Source organism: Sceloporus undulatus, chromosome 2 (genome assembly GCF_019175285.1).
Source record: "Sceloporus undulatus isolate JIND9_A2432 ecotype Alabama chromosome 2, SceUnd_v1.1, whole genome shotgun sequence".
NCBI classification, from domain to species: Eukaryota; Metazoa; Chordata; class Lepidosauria; order Squamata; family Phrynosomatidae; genus Sceloporus; species Sceloporus undulatus.
The window spans coordinates 9,341,468-9,359,968 of NC_056523.1; the positions used below are offsets into that span (position 1 = coordinate 9,341,468).

Consider the following 18,501-nt stretch of genomic DNA (forward strand, 5'->3'; position numbering starts at 1 on the left):
ATAATAATAATAATAATAATAATAATAATAATAATAATAATAATAATAATAATGCTAGGAAAGGTGGAGTGAAGCAGAAAGAGAGGAAAGCCACATGCTAGATCAGGGGTAGGCGGCAACCCTTTTGAGCCGGGGGCCGGGTAGCTGTCCCTCAGACAGCTGGGGGGCCGAAGCCAAAAAATAAATAATAAAACAATTTTTAAAAAATTAAATAAATAAATAAACCGGGACAAATGTAGGACAAAATTTTCAAATGGAGGGCACTTTTTAAATAAAAAAAGGAGGACACGTGAAAAAAATTGATGATTTTTTAAAAAAATGTTAAGATAAATGCATGTTTCTGAGGCTTCCATAGACAATCGCCCCCCAAAGGCCCCGGCGGAAATCGGCGGCAGGACCGGGCTGGGGCCGGTCCCAAGGCCTTGCCGGGCCGCAGGTTGCCTACCCCTGTGCTAGATGGATGAACTCTGTTAAGAAGGTCACAGATGTGACATTGCAGGAACTGAGCGGAACAGTGGAGGACAGGGAGTCTTGGAAATGTCTCATCCATGGGGTCGCCATGGGTTGAGATCGACTCAAACTTGGTTAACAACAACAACTGTCCAGAAGGTGATCTCTCCCCGCCCAGGATTTCTGTACTTCTAGAAACCATGGTATTCCTAAATCTTCCAACAGTTCTGCTTTCTCCATGGAGGTGGAGGATGTGCCACCATTTTTGGTTACACCAGCCATTACACTTGCCAATGGACACTGGTGACTTTGACATCACTAAGTTGGTGATGTACTGAAGTCCCCAGATGTGTTCAGTCTCTCAGGCTACATGAGCAATTTATATCAGCCCCCCCCCCCCCGTTTTGTTTCCCCGACCCCACAAATCTGGGCTCCAGGAAAAGAGATTCCACCTAAACATTAGGAGGAACCTCCTGACAGTAAGGGCTGTTCGACAGTGGAACAAACTCCCTTGGAGTGTAGTCTCTCTCCTTGGAAGTCTTCAAACGGAGGCTGGATGGCCATCTGTCGGGGATGCTTTGATTTGGATTTCCTGCATGGCAGGGGATTGGACTGGATGGCCCTTGTGGTCTCTTCCAACTCTATTATTCTATGATTCTATGATTCTAATGTTTGTAGTTTTTAATTTGGTAATGTCCTACATTTTTATTGAAGGGCAGACATTTTGAGGTGCTTTGTCCTTCTTGGTGGTTAGGATATCTGGTCACCCTGTGTGTGTGTGTTGTGTTTGATAACGTGTGAACAATTGTAGTTAGTACTTATTAATAAACTCTTTTAGAACGTGGCCACATAGCCCAAAAAACCCACAAAAAACTGAAGGCACATGGTTATTTCTCTCCTTCTACATCATGTCATTCTCTTCTGGTTGTAGATTACACTTGGTGTGTTTTATCAAAACAGCACCAAAAAAAAGGAGAAAGGCTTCCTAATGGAAAAACATGGGTGTCTTTTTTAGAAATTTGGTACTCTCCTGCCTAACAAAGGAGATTGTAACTTGACAAAGGACAGAGGCAATTTGGATCTCAAGAGCAGCATCTCTTTTTGTCTTACTAATGAAACTTAAATTTTGATTTCCCACATGACCAGAAAGAGCAGGGCTTGCCTGCATGGATGTCCCTTCAATATGACTTGAACTGATGACAGCCAGATCTTGTAAAAATGCATGCTTGGGACTAAGATCGTCATATTTCCCCCCCTCCTGTATGATTTTGCAACACCATTGCTTGAGGAACAAGCTGAGGAAGCTTTGAACGCTGGCAACATATATTCTGTGATGTTGGTTGTCCCAATAAAGGTATCAATGTTTTGTGAATTTTGGATGTTAAAATACTTCAAATGGGATATTATTTTTTGTAGGGGGGGAATATTAATCAAACAGTTCTTAGGGGTCTGCGACATACAAAATGTTTAGGAGACACAGATCTAATGTCTCGGGTAACTGCCTCATTCTGCCATCAATGTGGAAGCAGTGATTACCACCTTGTTGGCTGACATAACTTAGTGGCAAGGGTGAAATGGCCGCTGTCATTACTGAATGTTGGGAAGAAGGATGACATAGGAAGTCATCCAGTAAGAAATAAAAATGTCTTGTCAGTATCTTAGCTTCCCCTAGCAGAGTAGCTGTTTCTGGCAATGAATCATAGAATCATAGAGTTGGAAGAGACCCCAAGGGGAATCCAGTCTAACCCCATTCTGCCATGCAGGAACTCACAATCAATGCATCCCAAACAGATGGCCATCCAGCCTCTGTTTAAAGACCTCCAAGGAAGGAGACTCCACCACTCTCCAAGGGAATGTTTTCCACTGTCAAACGGCTCTTACTGTCAGGAAGTTCCTCCTAATGTTGAGCTGGAATCTCTTTTCCTGGAGCTTGTATCCATTGTTCTGGTTCCTATTCTCTGGAGCAGTGGAAAACAAGCTTTCTCCATCCTCAGGGTGACATCCCTCCAAATATTTAAACAGGTCTATCATATCACCTCTTAACCGTCTCTTCTCAAGGTTAAACATACCCAGCTTCCTAAGTCGTTCCTCGTTTCCAGACCCTTCACTATTTTAGTCGCCCTCTTTTGGACACGCTCCACTTTCTCAATGTCCTTTTTTAATTGTGGTGCCCAGAACTGGACACAATATTCCAGGTGGGGCCTGACCAGATCAGAATAGAGCAGCACTATTACTTCCCTTGATCGACACTATATGTCTATTAACGCAGCCTAAAATTGCATTGACCTTTTTAGCTGCCGCATCACACTGTTGACTCATGTTCAACTTGTGGTCTACTTGGACTCCTAGATCCCATTCACACGTAGTTTCATTCAGCCAGGTGTCTCTCATCCTATATCTGTGCATTTCATTTTTCCGCCCTAAGTGTAGTACCTTACATTTTCCCGTGGAGACAGCCTTCTCTGTAATCTCAACACTAGTGCACACTACTCCAAAAACTTCCCTACACACTGGTGTAGCAAGGTTTTACATATGTTTGCCATCAGGAGAATTTCAACCTCTCCTCCAGGCGAGATGGAGGAATCTCAGGGTGAAAACACTGCCTTGAAAAGTGTGGTTAAATTGTTGTTGTGTGCCTTCAAATCATTTCCAACTTATGGCAACCCTAAAGTGACCCAATCATGGGATTTTCTTGGCAAATGTCTTCACAGGAGGTTTGCCATTGCCTTTCCTTTAGGCTGAGAGAGTGTGACTTCTCAAAGGTCATTAAGTGGATTTCATGGCTCAGTGGGGATTTGTACCATGATCACCAGGATCATAGCCCAACACTCAAACCAGTGTATGTGTGTCTGTGGATAATTTTTTAGACTTCTTGTTTTTTGTTTTAATGGCATGACTGTAGGACTGTATTTGGTACTTAATGTACTATGCTTAATGCTCCTAGTGTCACCCTTCTAACATTGTCAGGACTTGCCTCTGGTGAAGTCATGTGGCCCCTATATCTGTGGCTCTGCCATTTCAGGGACTGGGATAATCCTGGCCTGGGCAACCCTAATTCCTTCCAAGATGCTTGGTTAGGCTGCATCTGCACTGCAGTAATACTCCAGGCTGATACTGCTTTAACTGCCATGGCTCCATGCTATGGAATTCTGGAAAGTGTAGTTTTGTGAGACATTTAGTCTTCCCTGTTAGAGAGCTCTAGTGTCACAACAAACCATAGAATTCCACAACATTGAGCCACAGCAGTTAAAGCAGTATCAAACTGGGTTATTTCTACAATTCAGATGCAACCTAAAATGAGCCCTTGATTTGACCTAGCAGACTGCTCTTATGTTTTCATGCAATGTATCTCAGCTGAGCTTAATAAGGATAGACGTATTTGAGAAGTGTTGGACAGACAACAGCTGCCAAAATGTACCAACTACTTTGGCAAGTAGCTATGTATCTGATGTGTCTAAGGAAGTAGCTGTGACTATCTGTATCACCGGTCCAGTAAGTACAATTTTAATCTCCACCAGCATCAGGCCTTTTGTAAAGTTAATGGATCTTAGGTTTCCCATAAAGACCAAGCTATGGAGAAAATATTTGCCACAAGACAAGAGCTCACTACACCTCCGGTTTTGCCTCTTCCCTTCTTGTAGATGGAGAACTTGTACATGGATCCCTGTAGCTCAGAACAGCTTGTGTTTGTAATGCACACATAACTCTTATGTTTTTAAAATAGATTTAGTTACCCAAAGCACCCAGCTGTATCTGAAATATTCTTTATGAAAACCCAGGACTCTCCATGTATCTTGATGGTCTGCACAGACACCTCCAGGAAACAGTTAATGTACATGGGAACATGAGGCTTGAAAAAAAATGTTTTTCTGAAACTGGCAGCTTTTATCCACTACACATTTCATCACAGACTGTGTAAGCAAACTCTTGAGAGTAATTAAATGATTTATCTAAAAGTTGAAATCACGATTTCTCAACCTGTGGGTTGTGACCCCTGTGAGGGTTGAACTAAACACCCATTTCCAATGGTCTTAGGAAGCAAGACGAAAATAATGTTATGGTTGGGGGTCACCACAACATGAGGAACTACAGGGTTGCGGCATTAGAAAGGTTGAGAACCACTGGACTACACGCTCTCAAGGCTTGGTGTTCTGCAGATGAAGAAATTTCCACATTTAAGGGCCCAGAGTCAGTGATCATTAGCAAACCAGAGTTCATCCATATTGATGGAGGGGGCGAGGATAACAGTGAGAACTGACCTGGGTTTGTTATATTAATACCATTTCAGCTGTTGTGAAATTGCTAGGAATGACTGCTCCCACCACTCTTTGTATCATCTACTGTTACACTTGTGCAACATGGACTAACCAATGCTGTTTAAATAAATATCCTGTTGTTGACTGTTAAAGCTAACTGTGAACTGATACTTTTTGCCTAATGAAGTCATAAGAACCTTTGTACCGTACGCATCGGTTTATAGCTTTCCGTATCAGCACAATGCAAGCTTGTAAGATTCTGGTTTGTGCTAATAAAGGTGTTCTTCTTTGCTCCTGGTACAGGCTACCCGGCTGATCTGTTCAAGAGGAGAAGGAATTTCTTTGGCCAAAGATAACAATCCTTCCATACAGATTCAGGATCTGATCTGCAATTTGCGTACAGTGCAGGTGGTTGTGGTAGGTACTGATATCTCAGCTCTCTCCACTGCTTATAACTGTTCATATGTGGAGCTGCATCATAGGATAGCTACTGTATATACTCATGCATAAGTCTAGAAATTTTAGTCAAAAAATTGACCAAAAAAATTAGAGTTGACTTATCCACAGGTCAATACTGTGCTGTACTGTAAAGTGCTGTACTTTGACTCTTATTTTAAAAAGGATTCATCCCCTGATAAAAGGCAAGAGTGTAATCTATCCTGGAAGCACTGACAATCCCCCCCCTACTCTTTCATCCATCCAGACTTTAGGGTGAGCACGAACAGTTATGCCTCCTGGGATTTTGTAGGTTCTTTGCCATCATTTTCCTTTGCTTCATCGTTTGGTTTGGTACATGATGGTAAATTTTACAATTTATCCATGGGTCATATCAAAATCCATAATTTTGGCCCCAAAACCTGCCTTTGACTTTTACATAAGGTTGACCCATAGTCAAATATATATGGTAAATGTTTGTGCATCACACCTATAATTCCATATTCCAATGAGCAACAGCTCTCCAGGGTCTTAGAGAGAGTCCAACCACCCAAACTGGATACCTAGCATAAATTTATTTAAGCCCACAACTGAAGCTGAGACCTGTGTCTGAGGGAGTGTGTTCCACTGTCCTTACTGTCAGGAAATTCCTCCTAATGTTGAGGTGGAATCGCTTTTCCTGGAGTTTGCATCCATTGCTCCATGTCCTATACTCTGGAGCAGCAGGAAACAAGCTTGCTCCCTCCTCAATATGGCATCCATCCAAATACTTAAACAGGGCTATCATATCACCTCTTAACCTTCTCTTCTCCAGGCTAAACATCCCCAGCTCCCTTACTTTCTCCTCACAGGGCATGGTTTTCAGACACTTCACCATTTTGGTTGCCCTCCTTTGCCCTCCAGTTTCTCAATGTCCTTTTTTAATTGTGGTGCCCAGACCTGGACACTGTATTCCAGGTGGGGCCTGAGCAAGGCAGAATAGTGACATTATTACTTCCCAATGAGCTAGATACTATACTTTTATTGATGCACACTAAAATTGCATTGGCCTTTTTAGCTGCCAAATCACACTGTTGACTTATGTTCAACTTATGGTCTACTAGGACTCCTACATCCCTTTCACACGTAGTCAATTTAAGCCTGGTGTCCCCTATCCTATATCTATGCATCTCATTTTTCCGTCCTAAATACAGTACCTTACATGTCTCCATGTTGAAATTCATTCTGTTAACTTTGGCCTGTTAGCTTTCTAATCTATTAGGATCATTTTGAATTTTGATCCTGTCTTCTGGGGCACTGGTTGAGTAGGACTCACCCAATACTGGGTAAATAAATATCTGCTTGTTCTACTCTTGTACACAAGAACAGATGCCAAAACTTCCATCCCCACTGAGTACATTTATGGGGATTGTTGTGCATTTTTGCTGGTTTTTCATACTTTTGGACATTTTTATAATTTGCTGTTGTTGTTCATGTTGTGTGCCTTCAAGTCATTTCCAACTTACGGCGAACCTAAGTCAAACCTATCTTGGAGTTTCCTTGGCAAGTTTCTTCCGAGGGGGTTTTCCATTGCCATCCTGAGATTGAGGGAATGTGACTTGCTCAAGATCACCCAGAGGGTTTACATGGCCAAGACATGATTTGAATCCTGGTCTCCTGAGTCATGGTCCCCCACACAAGCCACTACACCACTTGCACAAAAACCTGTGTGTTTTGCACAAAATAAAATTTCTGCTTAAAATGAGAGGTTTTTACACAAAACCCAATTTTTTTGCACTTATGCACTTAAATATGCACTTATTTTATTTTTTTACAAAAAAGTGCTAAATTATGGGGGGAAATAGCCTCTTTTCTGCATGATGGATTGAAACATCTTTTCTTGCCCATGATAAGAAAAAAATGAATATTAATAATAGAATATCCTATGCAGAGTAACATTTGATACTTTAAATGCCTTTCCCCCCTGTGAAAATTCACAGCGTTCACAGTTGCTTTGACTTGTGATCCTCACAGGCACAAGTTTCTGGTTAGAATAAGGCTCTCACCGTGGATTACATGGCTAGGAACCTCATCTTGACCACAGCCACAATGCCGGGCTACGAATGGGGACTGCGTGCGAATTCAGCCGCCCGTCTTTCACTGTAAGAGCCGAAAACCCCAGAATGAAAGTGGGGGGGGGGAATTGGGGCCAGAATACTCCAGGGGCATTTCTGTATTCTGGAAAGTGAAGACAGGATCCCTCTGAGGCTTTTAGGTTGCCCTAAAAGCATGTCACTAGTCCAAAAAGAAGCCTGCATGCTTCGGTAAGGTCTCAAACCTGGAGCTCCCAGTTCTTTACTCAACCACTCTACTGCACCAATGCCATACTTGTTGGGATCTTCTCAAACTACAGCTACAATTTTAGTTCCACAATAATCCAATGCTAGATAGCCAGAGTTCGAGTCCCAGCTCAACCACGGAAGCCCACTTGGGAAAGTCACATGCTCTCAGCCTCAGGGGAAGTCAATAGCACATCTCCTCTGAACAAATCTTGCCACAAAAACCCCAGAGTAAGTTTGCCTTAGGGTTGCCATAAGTCAAAAACATCTTGAAGGAACACAACAACAAAGTTTAAGAAATCTGATCTGCCATTGCATAAAAAATATTACAATAGCAGAAACAAAGAGGCTGAAATAATGAAACTGACATTGGCAGATCTAGGGAAAGATTAATCCATTTCTCTCATATCCCCTTCCCCAAGGAAAATTCTTCCCATCTGCTGTTGATAACATGTGATAAAATACAGAGGCCTTCCCCAGTCCTGCTCCTGATGCAGCAATTAAAACTTTAAAAACCAGACAGATCTTTTATCTCCAGCTATTTGGCCCTATGTCATAACTAGGTCTTAGACAAAAAATGATCCACAATTTAGCGAATAGTTAAAAAAGTGAGTTAAACAGCAAGATGCTATACGTCTACTGACAAGTGACCTTTACAAACCAGAAAGACCACCACCTAGAGTGTCTGGGTCTGATTCACTTTTTGAACCAATATGGGTTATTTTTTTAATCCTTTTGTCTGTAAAACCAAATCAATCATTAACGACACATCAGATTTCATTAGCAAAATGGAGGATCTGAGTCTTGGCAAAGGGGATATTTTGGGTGGAGTTCTGCACAGTATATCTTGCACCAAACCGGATGAAATTAAAAGATTGTGGGTTAATCTGGAGATCAAATGCACCTGCCCACTACAAAACCTACTCTAGATTTCCTTCTTGTAACTGCACCATTTTATTTATTTATTAGATTTATATCCTGCCCTTCTCACAAAATGGGATTCAAGGTTGCTCCCATGGGCAGCAGAAAACTAACAAGCTGATTTGAAAGTAAAGTATCTGTAGGATTGATCTTTGTAAAATATGGATAGGACTTGAGCTTATTCATGGTGGATGCCTGGTGACATAGACCACTGTCAGAGCATAAATGTCCATTAGAATACTTACACTAAAAGTGTCAAAAAGGTTTATCCTTTTCCAGCTGTGCAGCAACAGCTGGAGAGCATCCAGATTTACCCCAAGAGCCAATCAGTGGCTTTCTGGGTCAGGGAGGTAGAACTATATCCTGGTGCCCTACAACTGTCGTTGCACAAAAGGGGGGGGAAATGTTGTAAAAGGAGATACCTGAAACCTCCTTGCACAATTTCCAAGGAAGTACAGTGTGCTTGCATGATATGCAGGTGTGCCATATGCAGCTTTCAGCTTACACTGGAAGCCGCGCATCGGAAGCAGCAATGGCACAAGCCTTATTGTTTTCAAGGGGGCTCCATCATATGCGGTATTTCCCTTACATGGGAGGGAGGGCAGAACGGATCCCCGTGTAAGGCAAGGACGCACTGTAGCTACATCAGTGTAATTCCCGGTTACACTACCATAGTTTATCAACAGGATTCTGACCAGTGTCAACTTCTTTATCACAGACTCCCTGACTGATGAAAAAGGAAAGAATTAAACAATGAGGGCCTGTCCATCTAATAACAAATGGTAGAGCTTGGTCTGTTGACGTATATACTTTCTCCTTACTTTCAGCGTGTTCCAAAAAGCCACAGGCAATGACGTTTCCACATGTGGTCACAAAATTGGATGGGACACCTTATCAAGATGTCTGCATAGCTGCCTTGACCAAGTGAGCACAGCCTTGTGCTACAACACACAGGCCAAGAATTCCTAAAGCCAGAGTTATTAGCTCAGTGGTAGGCAACATGTGGGCCCAGCAAGTATTTTTGTGGAGGCTGTGTTCCTGCTGCTACTTCAGCTTCTACCACTGAATTAGCTGTTGCAGCGGCAATACTGGGAGGGGAAAAATGAGCCTTTCTGCCTTTAAAATAATGTACAAAATCCCCTAACATGTTGTTTACAAGATACGTGTTCTTATAAATAAGGCACAAAGAAAGAATGCGGCCAATTTAAAAGGAAAAACAACAGAGATTTTGCTGTTGATGCCAAAACAGCAGTAGCTATACTGGTGGTACCAGCAAGGGCATTAGTGGAGGATATTGACCAGCCCTGTGACAGCCAATCTGAACACCTACCCACTCAAACACTGTGATCTGTCTTCCATCATCCCTAAGAAAAATTATATGGAGAAATTGTTTCAAGATCAACCTCCAGGCAAGAAAGACACAGAGTGTGTGGTGACTCAAGTACGGACAGGGCATGCATCTCCTTCCCACACACTCTCCAGGGCCCCTAGCACCAAAGGAAAGGAAACATACACCAACAGCCACAACAGCCTTCTACTGAAAGGAGAATTTATTGTGAGAAATAAGTGCTAATGATTTGATCTCGAACTTCCACCCCACGAGGATCTTGTTCTATAATGCCATCGGTTTCCAGGTATGGAGGCACAGGGACCTCGGTGTCCACCCCTTGTCCTCCATTGATGATGGGCAGCTGACGCCGTAGGGCCATGTTGTGCAACATGGCGCAAACCACAAAGACCTTGGCCACCTTCTCTGGGCGAAGCATCAGCCGGCCCCCAGTGGAGTGGAGACACCGGAACCTCATCTTGAGTTGCCCGAAGGCCCTTTCCACCACCATCCGCGTCGTCTCGTGTGTGGCGTTGTAACGCGCCACTGGTTCGGGCCCTTCGTCAGGGTGTGGTGTCATAAGGAAAGAGCGCAAGGGATAGCCGCTATCACCTGTGGGGAAAAGGACAATTGTGAGCACAACAAACATATAGGCTGTTCTTGTGGGTGGACAACCTGTTTTGTACTGCACAAGGGGCTCTCCTGCACCCTTCCCAACATAACACTCACCCAAGAGCCATCCCTTCCCATCGGGCCACGACTCCAGGAGTCTTTGCAGCTGGGAGAGCTGGAATATCCGGGCATCGTGAACGCTCCCAGGGAACTTGGCCAACACGTGGGTGAAGCACCCCGAGGCGTCGCAGGTGGCCTGGACGTTGAGGCTGTGGAAGTTGTGGCAGTTGCGGTAGAGGGCTGGCATGTCCGCTGGCGCTATGATGGGCACATGGGTACAATCCACGATCCCAATGACGTTGGGGAAGCCTGCGATGTCGAAGAAAGCTTCCCGGGTGCGGCGAAGTTCCGAGTCGGTGGTGGGGAAAGTGATGTGTTCATGGACGTGGCGGAGCATGGCCTCCAAGAAGGCATCCAGACAGCGGCTGACGGAGGACTGGGAGACCCGGAGGTTGTCTCCTGTCATCCGCTGGAAGGACCCCGTCCCGAGGACCTGCAGGGCTATCAGAACCTTCTGTAAGGTGGGGATGTGCCTGCGGCTGGCGGAGGCACCGTCCAGGTATGGTGCCAGCAGTGTGCACAGGTCTTGGATGGCCTGGCGGTCCAGTCGGAAGCGGGTCAAGCATTCCTCGTCAGACACCTGGAGCTCGTGGGTACGCATCCGGATGAGGCGGGTCCGTCGGGGTGGCCGCCTGCTGTGGATCTCGAGGTTGGCGGCATAGACAAGGTCCAAGAGGCCCTCATCGTCAGAGCTGCCCTCCTCTGGGTAGAGGGGAAGGGGGCCACCTGCCCGCGGTTCCACCTGCCCAAGGCTCCCTGTGGGATCAAGCGGGGGGGAGAGATCCTGATTACACTCGGAGTTGGGGAGCTGAGTAGGACCTCTTTCATGTACATATTTACAGCCGGCCCTGAACATTTGTGGCTTTAATGTTTGTGGATTTGATTATTCACGGAATTGATTAATATGTTCTCTCTAGGAATCTTTAGGTCCTATAGCATAACTCTATGGTCAACGTCCACCAGAAGTTGACCACAGAGTTATGCTGGAGTACCTAGATTCCTAGAGAGAACACTTCTCTAGGCCTTTGTTGGTCCCTCCAGTGTGATTCTATGGTCAGCCTCTGGTGGAGGTTGACCAGAAAGTTGTGCTGGAGGACCTGGAAGTTAATAGAGATGTGTTCTCTGAATTGAGAACACATCTCTATTCATTTCAGTTTTCTTATTTTGCAAGTTTCCACTTTCATGGGGGTACTGTGCCCCTAACCCCAACAAATATGGAGGGCTCAATGTACATATCTTATGTAAGATATACATATATCTTAAGATCAGGATTCCTCTCTGAAGCCTTTATACTCAAGAGGCACAAATTGGGCTGGTGGTGCCATTTTTCACTAATTACAGAAGCTGCCGTAACATTCTTTTATTCTCTCTCACTTCTTTTTCAAAAGATCCCAAAAGATGAACACTGTTCCCTACTTTCTTGAACAAACGTGACTATTGCAAGATCACCATTCTGAGATCATGCCTCTTCGCTTAGCTACCATTAAATAATGGTAATGATCTTGCTTCTAGACATTTGTCTGTGTATTAGTATTTAATTTGTTTGCATTTCATGTCAATAGGTCTATTTTTTATTTTTGATAACTGTTTAACAACTGTTCATAAAAAATAAAATAACAGCTTGACCAAGATCTCAGTAAATGTGACTGGATGAGTGTCATCATGGCTCAAAGTACCATCCAACCATTTTTGTCTAAATCTCAGAGTGAAATCATTCAGACACATATGAAGCAGCCAGGGATGGGATGAATACTCCCATTTATTCATTTCCCAATCAAAACATGGGTTTCCCAACAACCACGAAAGAATAAAAGAGCAATGATACACCTGTCCCCCACCCCCCAGTTCTCAAACATCCTGAAGCATTCCTAGCAAAGTATTCTATGGAGAAATATACATGGCTATGTATTTCTCCATAGATTAATATTTTGGGAGATTTGAATACAGTACTGGGGAAATACATTCATTTTCTCCTGTAGCAGGAGAAAAACTATAATTAGTCATTTTTACTTGTGAGGATGAAATAGTGGAATATATATATATTTATGTTTTTATTGCATTTTTTGGTATTTTTAAACTGCACTATTTTTATTATATTGTGTTGTTGTTTCAACAACAACAGGATGGAGCCATGGCAGTTTAAAGCAGTGTCAAACTGCAATATTTCTACAGGGCAGATGTTTCCAAGTTATGGCGACCCTAACGTGGAGTTTTCTTGGCAAGATTTGTTTAAAGGAGGTTTTCCATTGCCTTCCACAGAGTCATAGTCCACCATTAATCCCATTACTGGGAGAAAGCAGTGATATAATTGAATATAGTAATAACAATGACAATGATAGGTAGTGCCAGAACCAAAAGGAGGCAAAGCCAATCCCCTTCTCTCTCTCTCTCTCTCTCTCTCTTTCATACCCATTGGTGTTTTTCCCCCCTCTGTCACCCTCTTTCACTTTCTCCTTGTCCAGTAGGCTATCCTTTAAATGCTTGTAGAAGAGGTCTGAACTCATCACAGGGTTCTGAAACTAAGCCCGAGAAAGAATTCCATTCTTGTTCCACCTAGAATCATAGAATCTTAGAGCTGGAAGAGATCACAAAGGCCAGATATCTAATCTAACCCCCTGCCATTCAAAGAGACCTTGCAGCACCTTTGAGATTGTCCTGGGCAAAAGAAGTTGTAGCATCAACTTTTGTAGACTTGCTCTAATTCCTCAGATGCATGGAGCGAAGTGCTGCCCAGGAAGGACCTTTATCATCAGACTTTATGAATAGCCTTAAAAATGCCAAACTTGTGGGGATGGTGATGAAGTGACAAGTTCAATTTTAACATAAAGGTCGTGAGGAAGTAGACCAAGTCTACAGAAGCTTATGTTACAACTACTTCTGCACAGTTAGTTATAATGGTGTTAGAAGATCCCTTGGCATACTGATAACCCAGACTAATACAGCTATGTCTCTGAATCCTATCCCCATGCCATACATGAATACACTCACAAAAGATGCCCATCTAACCTAGCCTTGGCCTGGTCCAGAGAGTCTCAGACAGAAAAAGATTAATTCGCAAACCTCTTTATTGGAAATGCCAGCTTTTGGATGTTGGAAATTACTGCAGGATCTGATAAAACTACCTCAGAACAGTAGCTAAGCCAATTTCCACAGGAGTGTGCAATTGCAAGGAAATTATGTAATGCAATAGCCCATGTACACTACAGCACACAGCAAAATGTATGGGCTACAATTTCCAATCTGTCCAACTGGCACAACTACAGGCCAAGTGTGCTCATGGTGATGGGAGCTATAGTCCAACACGCTTTGCAGACCACTATGGATTGGTCATGTCAAAAGTATAGGATGCCATCAAAGTTTCTGCAAAGTCTGAAAGCTTACATTTCAGATGTGACACATATACCTTTTAGTAGTCCAGCTAGCCTTTCTGGCAATGTCTTTCTCAAATTTGTTTTAACAGGTGCATTCAACTATATACATGGTGAAACATGTGCTTAGCTATCACTCTGCAGACTTTTCTGCTGTAAATAACAGCTTAGAAGTAACTGAGGATTTTGGATGTTACTGTACTTTGCTGTATGCCCAACATGGCTACTCCTGGGTAGGTTTTCAGGTTTTGAAGATATCACATTTTAACTACAACAGGAGAATCCTAAATAGGGAGCCAAGGGACTGGGAATTTTCTCTTTGACATTTTTATCTCCAATAAAGATAAAACTTCTTTTAAACTGAGAATGTATTTTGTATGTTTTAACTAAACGTTTTTCAAATGCAACCTCACAGAGATTTATTGAGAAATTCAATATTCTCAGCCAAAGAATCATAGAATCATAAGAGTTGGAAGAGACCTCAAAGGCCATCCAGTCCAACCCCATTCTGCCATGCAGGAACTCACAATCAAAGCATCCCTGACAGATGGCCATCCAGCCTCTGTTTAAAGACCTCCAAGGAAGGAGACTCCACCACTCTCCGAGAAAGTGTGTTCCACTGTAGGACAGCTCTTACTGTCAGGAAGTTCTTCCTAATGAAGAAACCAGTGGAGCTTTGAAAGCTTGTATCAAGTATTTTTTGCATTTTGGTTGGCCCAATATAGGTATTGGTGTTTTGGTGATTTTGGATGTTATTGTACTTTGAGGATTTTAAGTTCATGAGAAGATGATGGGATAGGTATGCTCGCTGCAAATCCCACTCCCAGAACATGTCAGATTTTTTTTTTTAAAGATGAAACAATGAAGTGTACTGACTAACACACTTTAGCAACCTTCCAAGGTATGCTCCCAGATGTGGATTTTGCATAAGCAGCAAAAGTATTCAACCTGTTCCAGCAAGTGCCGTAGACAGCTTTATTCACAGTTTGAGTAATGGAACAAAGAGTACATGTACCCTATTTGTGGATGACACAAAATGAGAGGTTTTCAAAAGCAGAAGTTTCCGTTCATATGCTACAAAATCAGAGAGGGCTGCAGAGGACAACATGCCAAGGAAAAAGTTGAAGAAAAGTATCCCCGGGACAAGCTTAAAACCTGATACCAAAGCCTGGTCTGTTCAATGGGCTCCAAAACCCTCTGTCTTGTCCATACTTTGGGCTAAGGAGTTTATATTACAAAGGCTGAAAGAACACCTCCAGATCTTAGGCACCTAGCATCACCCCAAGAATCAAAACTGTTTGACAAACTGATACAAACATCAATAACTAAATCAAGTTCTTACCCAAATTGCTGGCCTCTTCCTCATCAGCCTCTTGTTTGGCTTCCCTGAATAATTGTTTTGGCACAGCACCCGATGGAGGTTGCTCAGCCTCAGCTTCAGGAGAATCCGCGTTGTCCATTTCAAAGAGCCCCAGCACCTAAAAATGACACCAAAGATCCTGCTCAGGCTCCAAATTGCAAGGTTTGGGAAATAATGGGGACATCTGAGCACAGCTCAAGGGGGAAAAAACACTCCTTCTCCTCCTCCTCCAGGTTGAGTCTCCCTTATCTGAAATGTAGAGAACCAGCCATGTTTGGGATTTTTTCAGATTTTGGAATATTTGCATATAGATAATGAGATAGATTGGAGATGGGACCCAAATGTAAACATGAAATTCATTTATGTTTCCTATACATCTTATACACATAGTCTGAAGGTAATCTGAATTCTACCACATAGCCTGAAGGTATAATATTTTAAATATTTTTGTGCATGAACCAAAGTTTGTGTACACTGAATTATCAGAAAGCAAATGTGTCACTATTTCAGCCACCCATGAAAAAAAAACCTTTTTATTTTGGGTTTTGTAATTCTGGATAATGGAGACTCAATCTGTACTACTACTACCATTATTATTATCATTATTACTGGCTGCATCCAGAATCCTCCAGACAACATGGCCAAAGTAACTTTTCCACACTGTATCTGAAAGATGGATTCCTCCTGCCCTCGCCTTCTGTAGAAGAAGTGAGGAACCCGTGGCCCTGAAGCAGTTGTTCATAGAATCGTAGAATCATAGAGTTGGAAGAGACCACAAGGGTCATCCAATCCAACCCCATTCTGCCATTGTTGGTCTTCTAGTTCCTATGTCAGCATGGCCAATGGTCAGGGATGATGGGAGTTGGGATTCCCACCCTCAGTCCAGCCTACTCAGTAGGATTTAACACTTCCAGAAGGGTTTAGGCTTCATCTACACTGCATAAATAATGCAGTTTGACACTGCTTTAACTGATGTGGCTCAATATTATGGATTTCTGGGATTTGCAGTTTTGTGAGATATTCTCTGTCAGAGAGCTCTAGTGCCACAGCAAACTACAAAGTAGGTGGGTAAAAAGGGAGTTTCCCCACCTGCCATACACTGTTATGAGTTTTTCCCTGATGAAATGCTAAACATTTTGAGGGCAGTTTGGGTTTTGAATTATGTCCATTAGCTCTACAAAGCAGAGCCAGCACAATGGAGCGGTTTGTGAGTTGGACTATGACTCTAGAGACCAGGATTCAAATCTTTGCTCGGCTACTAGGGATGCAACCCTCTCAGCCTAAGAGGATGGCAATGGCAAACCTTCTCTGAAGAAACTTGCCAAGAAAACCCTGCTATAGGGCCACCTTCGGATCATCATACTTCAGAAATGACTCGAAGACACACAACAGACTCACAGCTCTACAAAAAAAAATATTCCTGATGGAGGAGAAAACTGCTAGAAATGGTTTGATCAACACAGCTCTTGGAAGTTTTGGATTCACTAAATAGTGAGGTAGATGTGGATGTTTGAAGGCCTGGGGAGGAAAATGGACAAAGTGAGCACCCTCCCCCCAAAAAAACCCTTACCCTCATTTTTGTCAAAGCCATCCCCCCAAAAAAACAATCCTGGAATAGCGGAGGGATTTAGAAAAGTTGCTTGTATATTAGCTGCCCCAGTATCATTTCTAAAAACTATGCAAGAGGGGGGAAATGTAGAACTGTGTACAGTATCAGACCATTACAATTCCTGATCTCGGCTTCCTTTTCCCAGTTCCTTTTCTGGAAATTAGTGTTTTATGTCTACTTCACATTGTGGAGAAAACCAGCAGAGGCAAAATAATTTTATCTGTCTTACTAAGTGTGTAGTTGGAGGCTTTTATGGCCAGCACCCATAGTTTTTTTATGTTTATGTGGCCCTGTTCTGGAAGAGCTTATTCCTGACTTTTCGCCAGCAGCTGTGGCTGGCATCTTCAGAGAATGCTGGTATGGAAGAGAGTGGGGTATATGAAGATGCCAGCCACAGATCCTGGGGAAACGTTAGGAATAAACTCCTCCTGAACACAGCCACATAGTCCGAAAACTGCACAAAAAATTATATCTTACTAAGTTTGATGTTTTCTTATGTTTTATGGAGCAGGGGTTGGCTGGCTCTCAAAGCCAAAATGGTTCCTTATGTGCTCCTTACAGTTCTGGACCTTGTAGCTCCATTTCTAGCAAAAAAATAGTTTTTTTAAAAAAAAAGTCAATTCAGCTTGGAATTGTATCCTGAATAAACTGTACTTTTCATCTAATGAAAATTAATTTTGTTATGTTAATTTTATGTTAAGCAAAGCTACATATAAAGAATGTTCAATTATTAAAGTAACCAAACGACTTTCAATCTGTAAAGAGGGGTTAATATTGCATGTTATTAATCTTTTCTGAGTATTTCCATTTACTGTATTCCTAAGAAACTGGGAAAGGGAGGCAGGGGAAGGAAAGGAAAATCTCCAGACTTGACTTGAAAATTTCCAGAAATTTTACATTTCTAGGTGGGTAGGAACATGGCGTAGTGGTGTGAGCATTGCACTGTAACACCTGAGACCAAGGTTTAATTGCCAGCTCAGCCATAAAACCCACTGGGTGATCTTGGGGGCAAGTCACACTCTTTCAGCTTCAACCCCATTATAGCCTTATGCTTGCCATAAGCTGAAAACAACTTCAAGGCACACAACAAGTGCTGAGGAAACAGTTGTGATAAATACCTGAGTATCAACATTATTATTACTTAAAACTGTTGTTTAATAACATTACATAACCAGGTGCCAAGTAACAGGGCTCTTGTGTGTGAGTGTATGTGTCTGTAAACTTTCAGAAGTGGTTTAGCCATTTCCTTCATCTGAAACATAGCCTACTGCACCTGGTATGTGTTGACAGTCTCCCATCCAAGTACTAATAGATCTGACCCTGCTTAGCTTCTAAGACCAGAAACGGTCTGGTGCCTTTAGGGTTCTTAGAGGGTTTTATTATTCAAAAGTTCCCAGGGCTTGGGGGAAAGTGTTTGAACTCAAGCTCTTAGGATGTATCCACACGGCAGAAATACAGCAGCTTGACATAGCTTTAATTGCTATAGCTCTAAATTGGGATCTGTAGTCTGGTGAGGCATTCAGCCTGGTCTATCAGAGAGCTCTGGTGCCTCACCAAACTACAAATCCCAGGATTCTGTAGGATAGAACAGTTAAAGTGCTGTCAAACTACTTTATTTCTGTGATGTGGATACACCCTCAGATGCCTCCAAGATTTTTAACTCCTACTGTTGCTGGTGTGTGCCATCAAGTCGTTTCCAACCCTAAGGCAAACCTATCATAGGGT

The 18,501-nt window shown here is 42.8% G+C and overlaps 1 protein-coding gene across 2 annotated transcripts in view; it reads right to left on the reverse strand.

Annotated features, from left to right (window-relative positions):
* Nucleotides 1-18,501, reverse strand: part of LOC121921849 (zinc finger and SCAN domain-containing protein 2-like) — a 30,897-nt gene that overhangs the window by 3,244 nt on the left and 9,152 nt on the right. The window contains exons 3-5 of one of the 2 annotated variants that reach the window (XM_042450476.1): nucleotides 15,150-15,285; nucleotides 10,437-11,195; nucleotides 9,913-10,319 (exon numbers count right to left, since the gene is read on the reverse strand). In XM_042450476.1, coding sequence (XP_042306410.1) covers nucleotides 9,931-10,319; nucleotides 10,437-11,195; nucleotides 15,150-15,285 — 1,284 coding nt within the window. In that variant the 3' untranslated portion in view covers nucleotides 9,913-9,930. Of the gene's footprint in view, nucleotides 1-9,912; nucleotides 10,320-10,436; nucleotides 11,196-15,149; nucleotides 15,286-18,501 lie in introns of those variants that run through there. The other variant, XM_042450475.1, reaches the window with a different exon arrangement.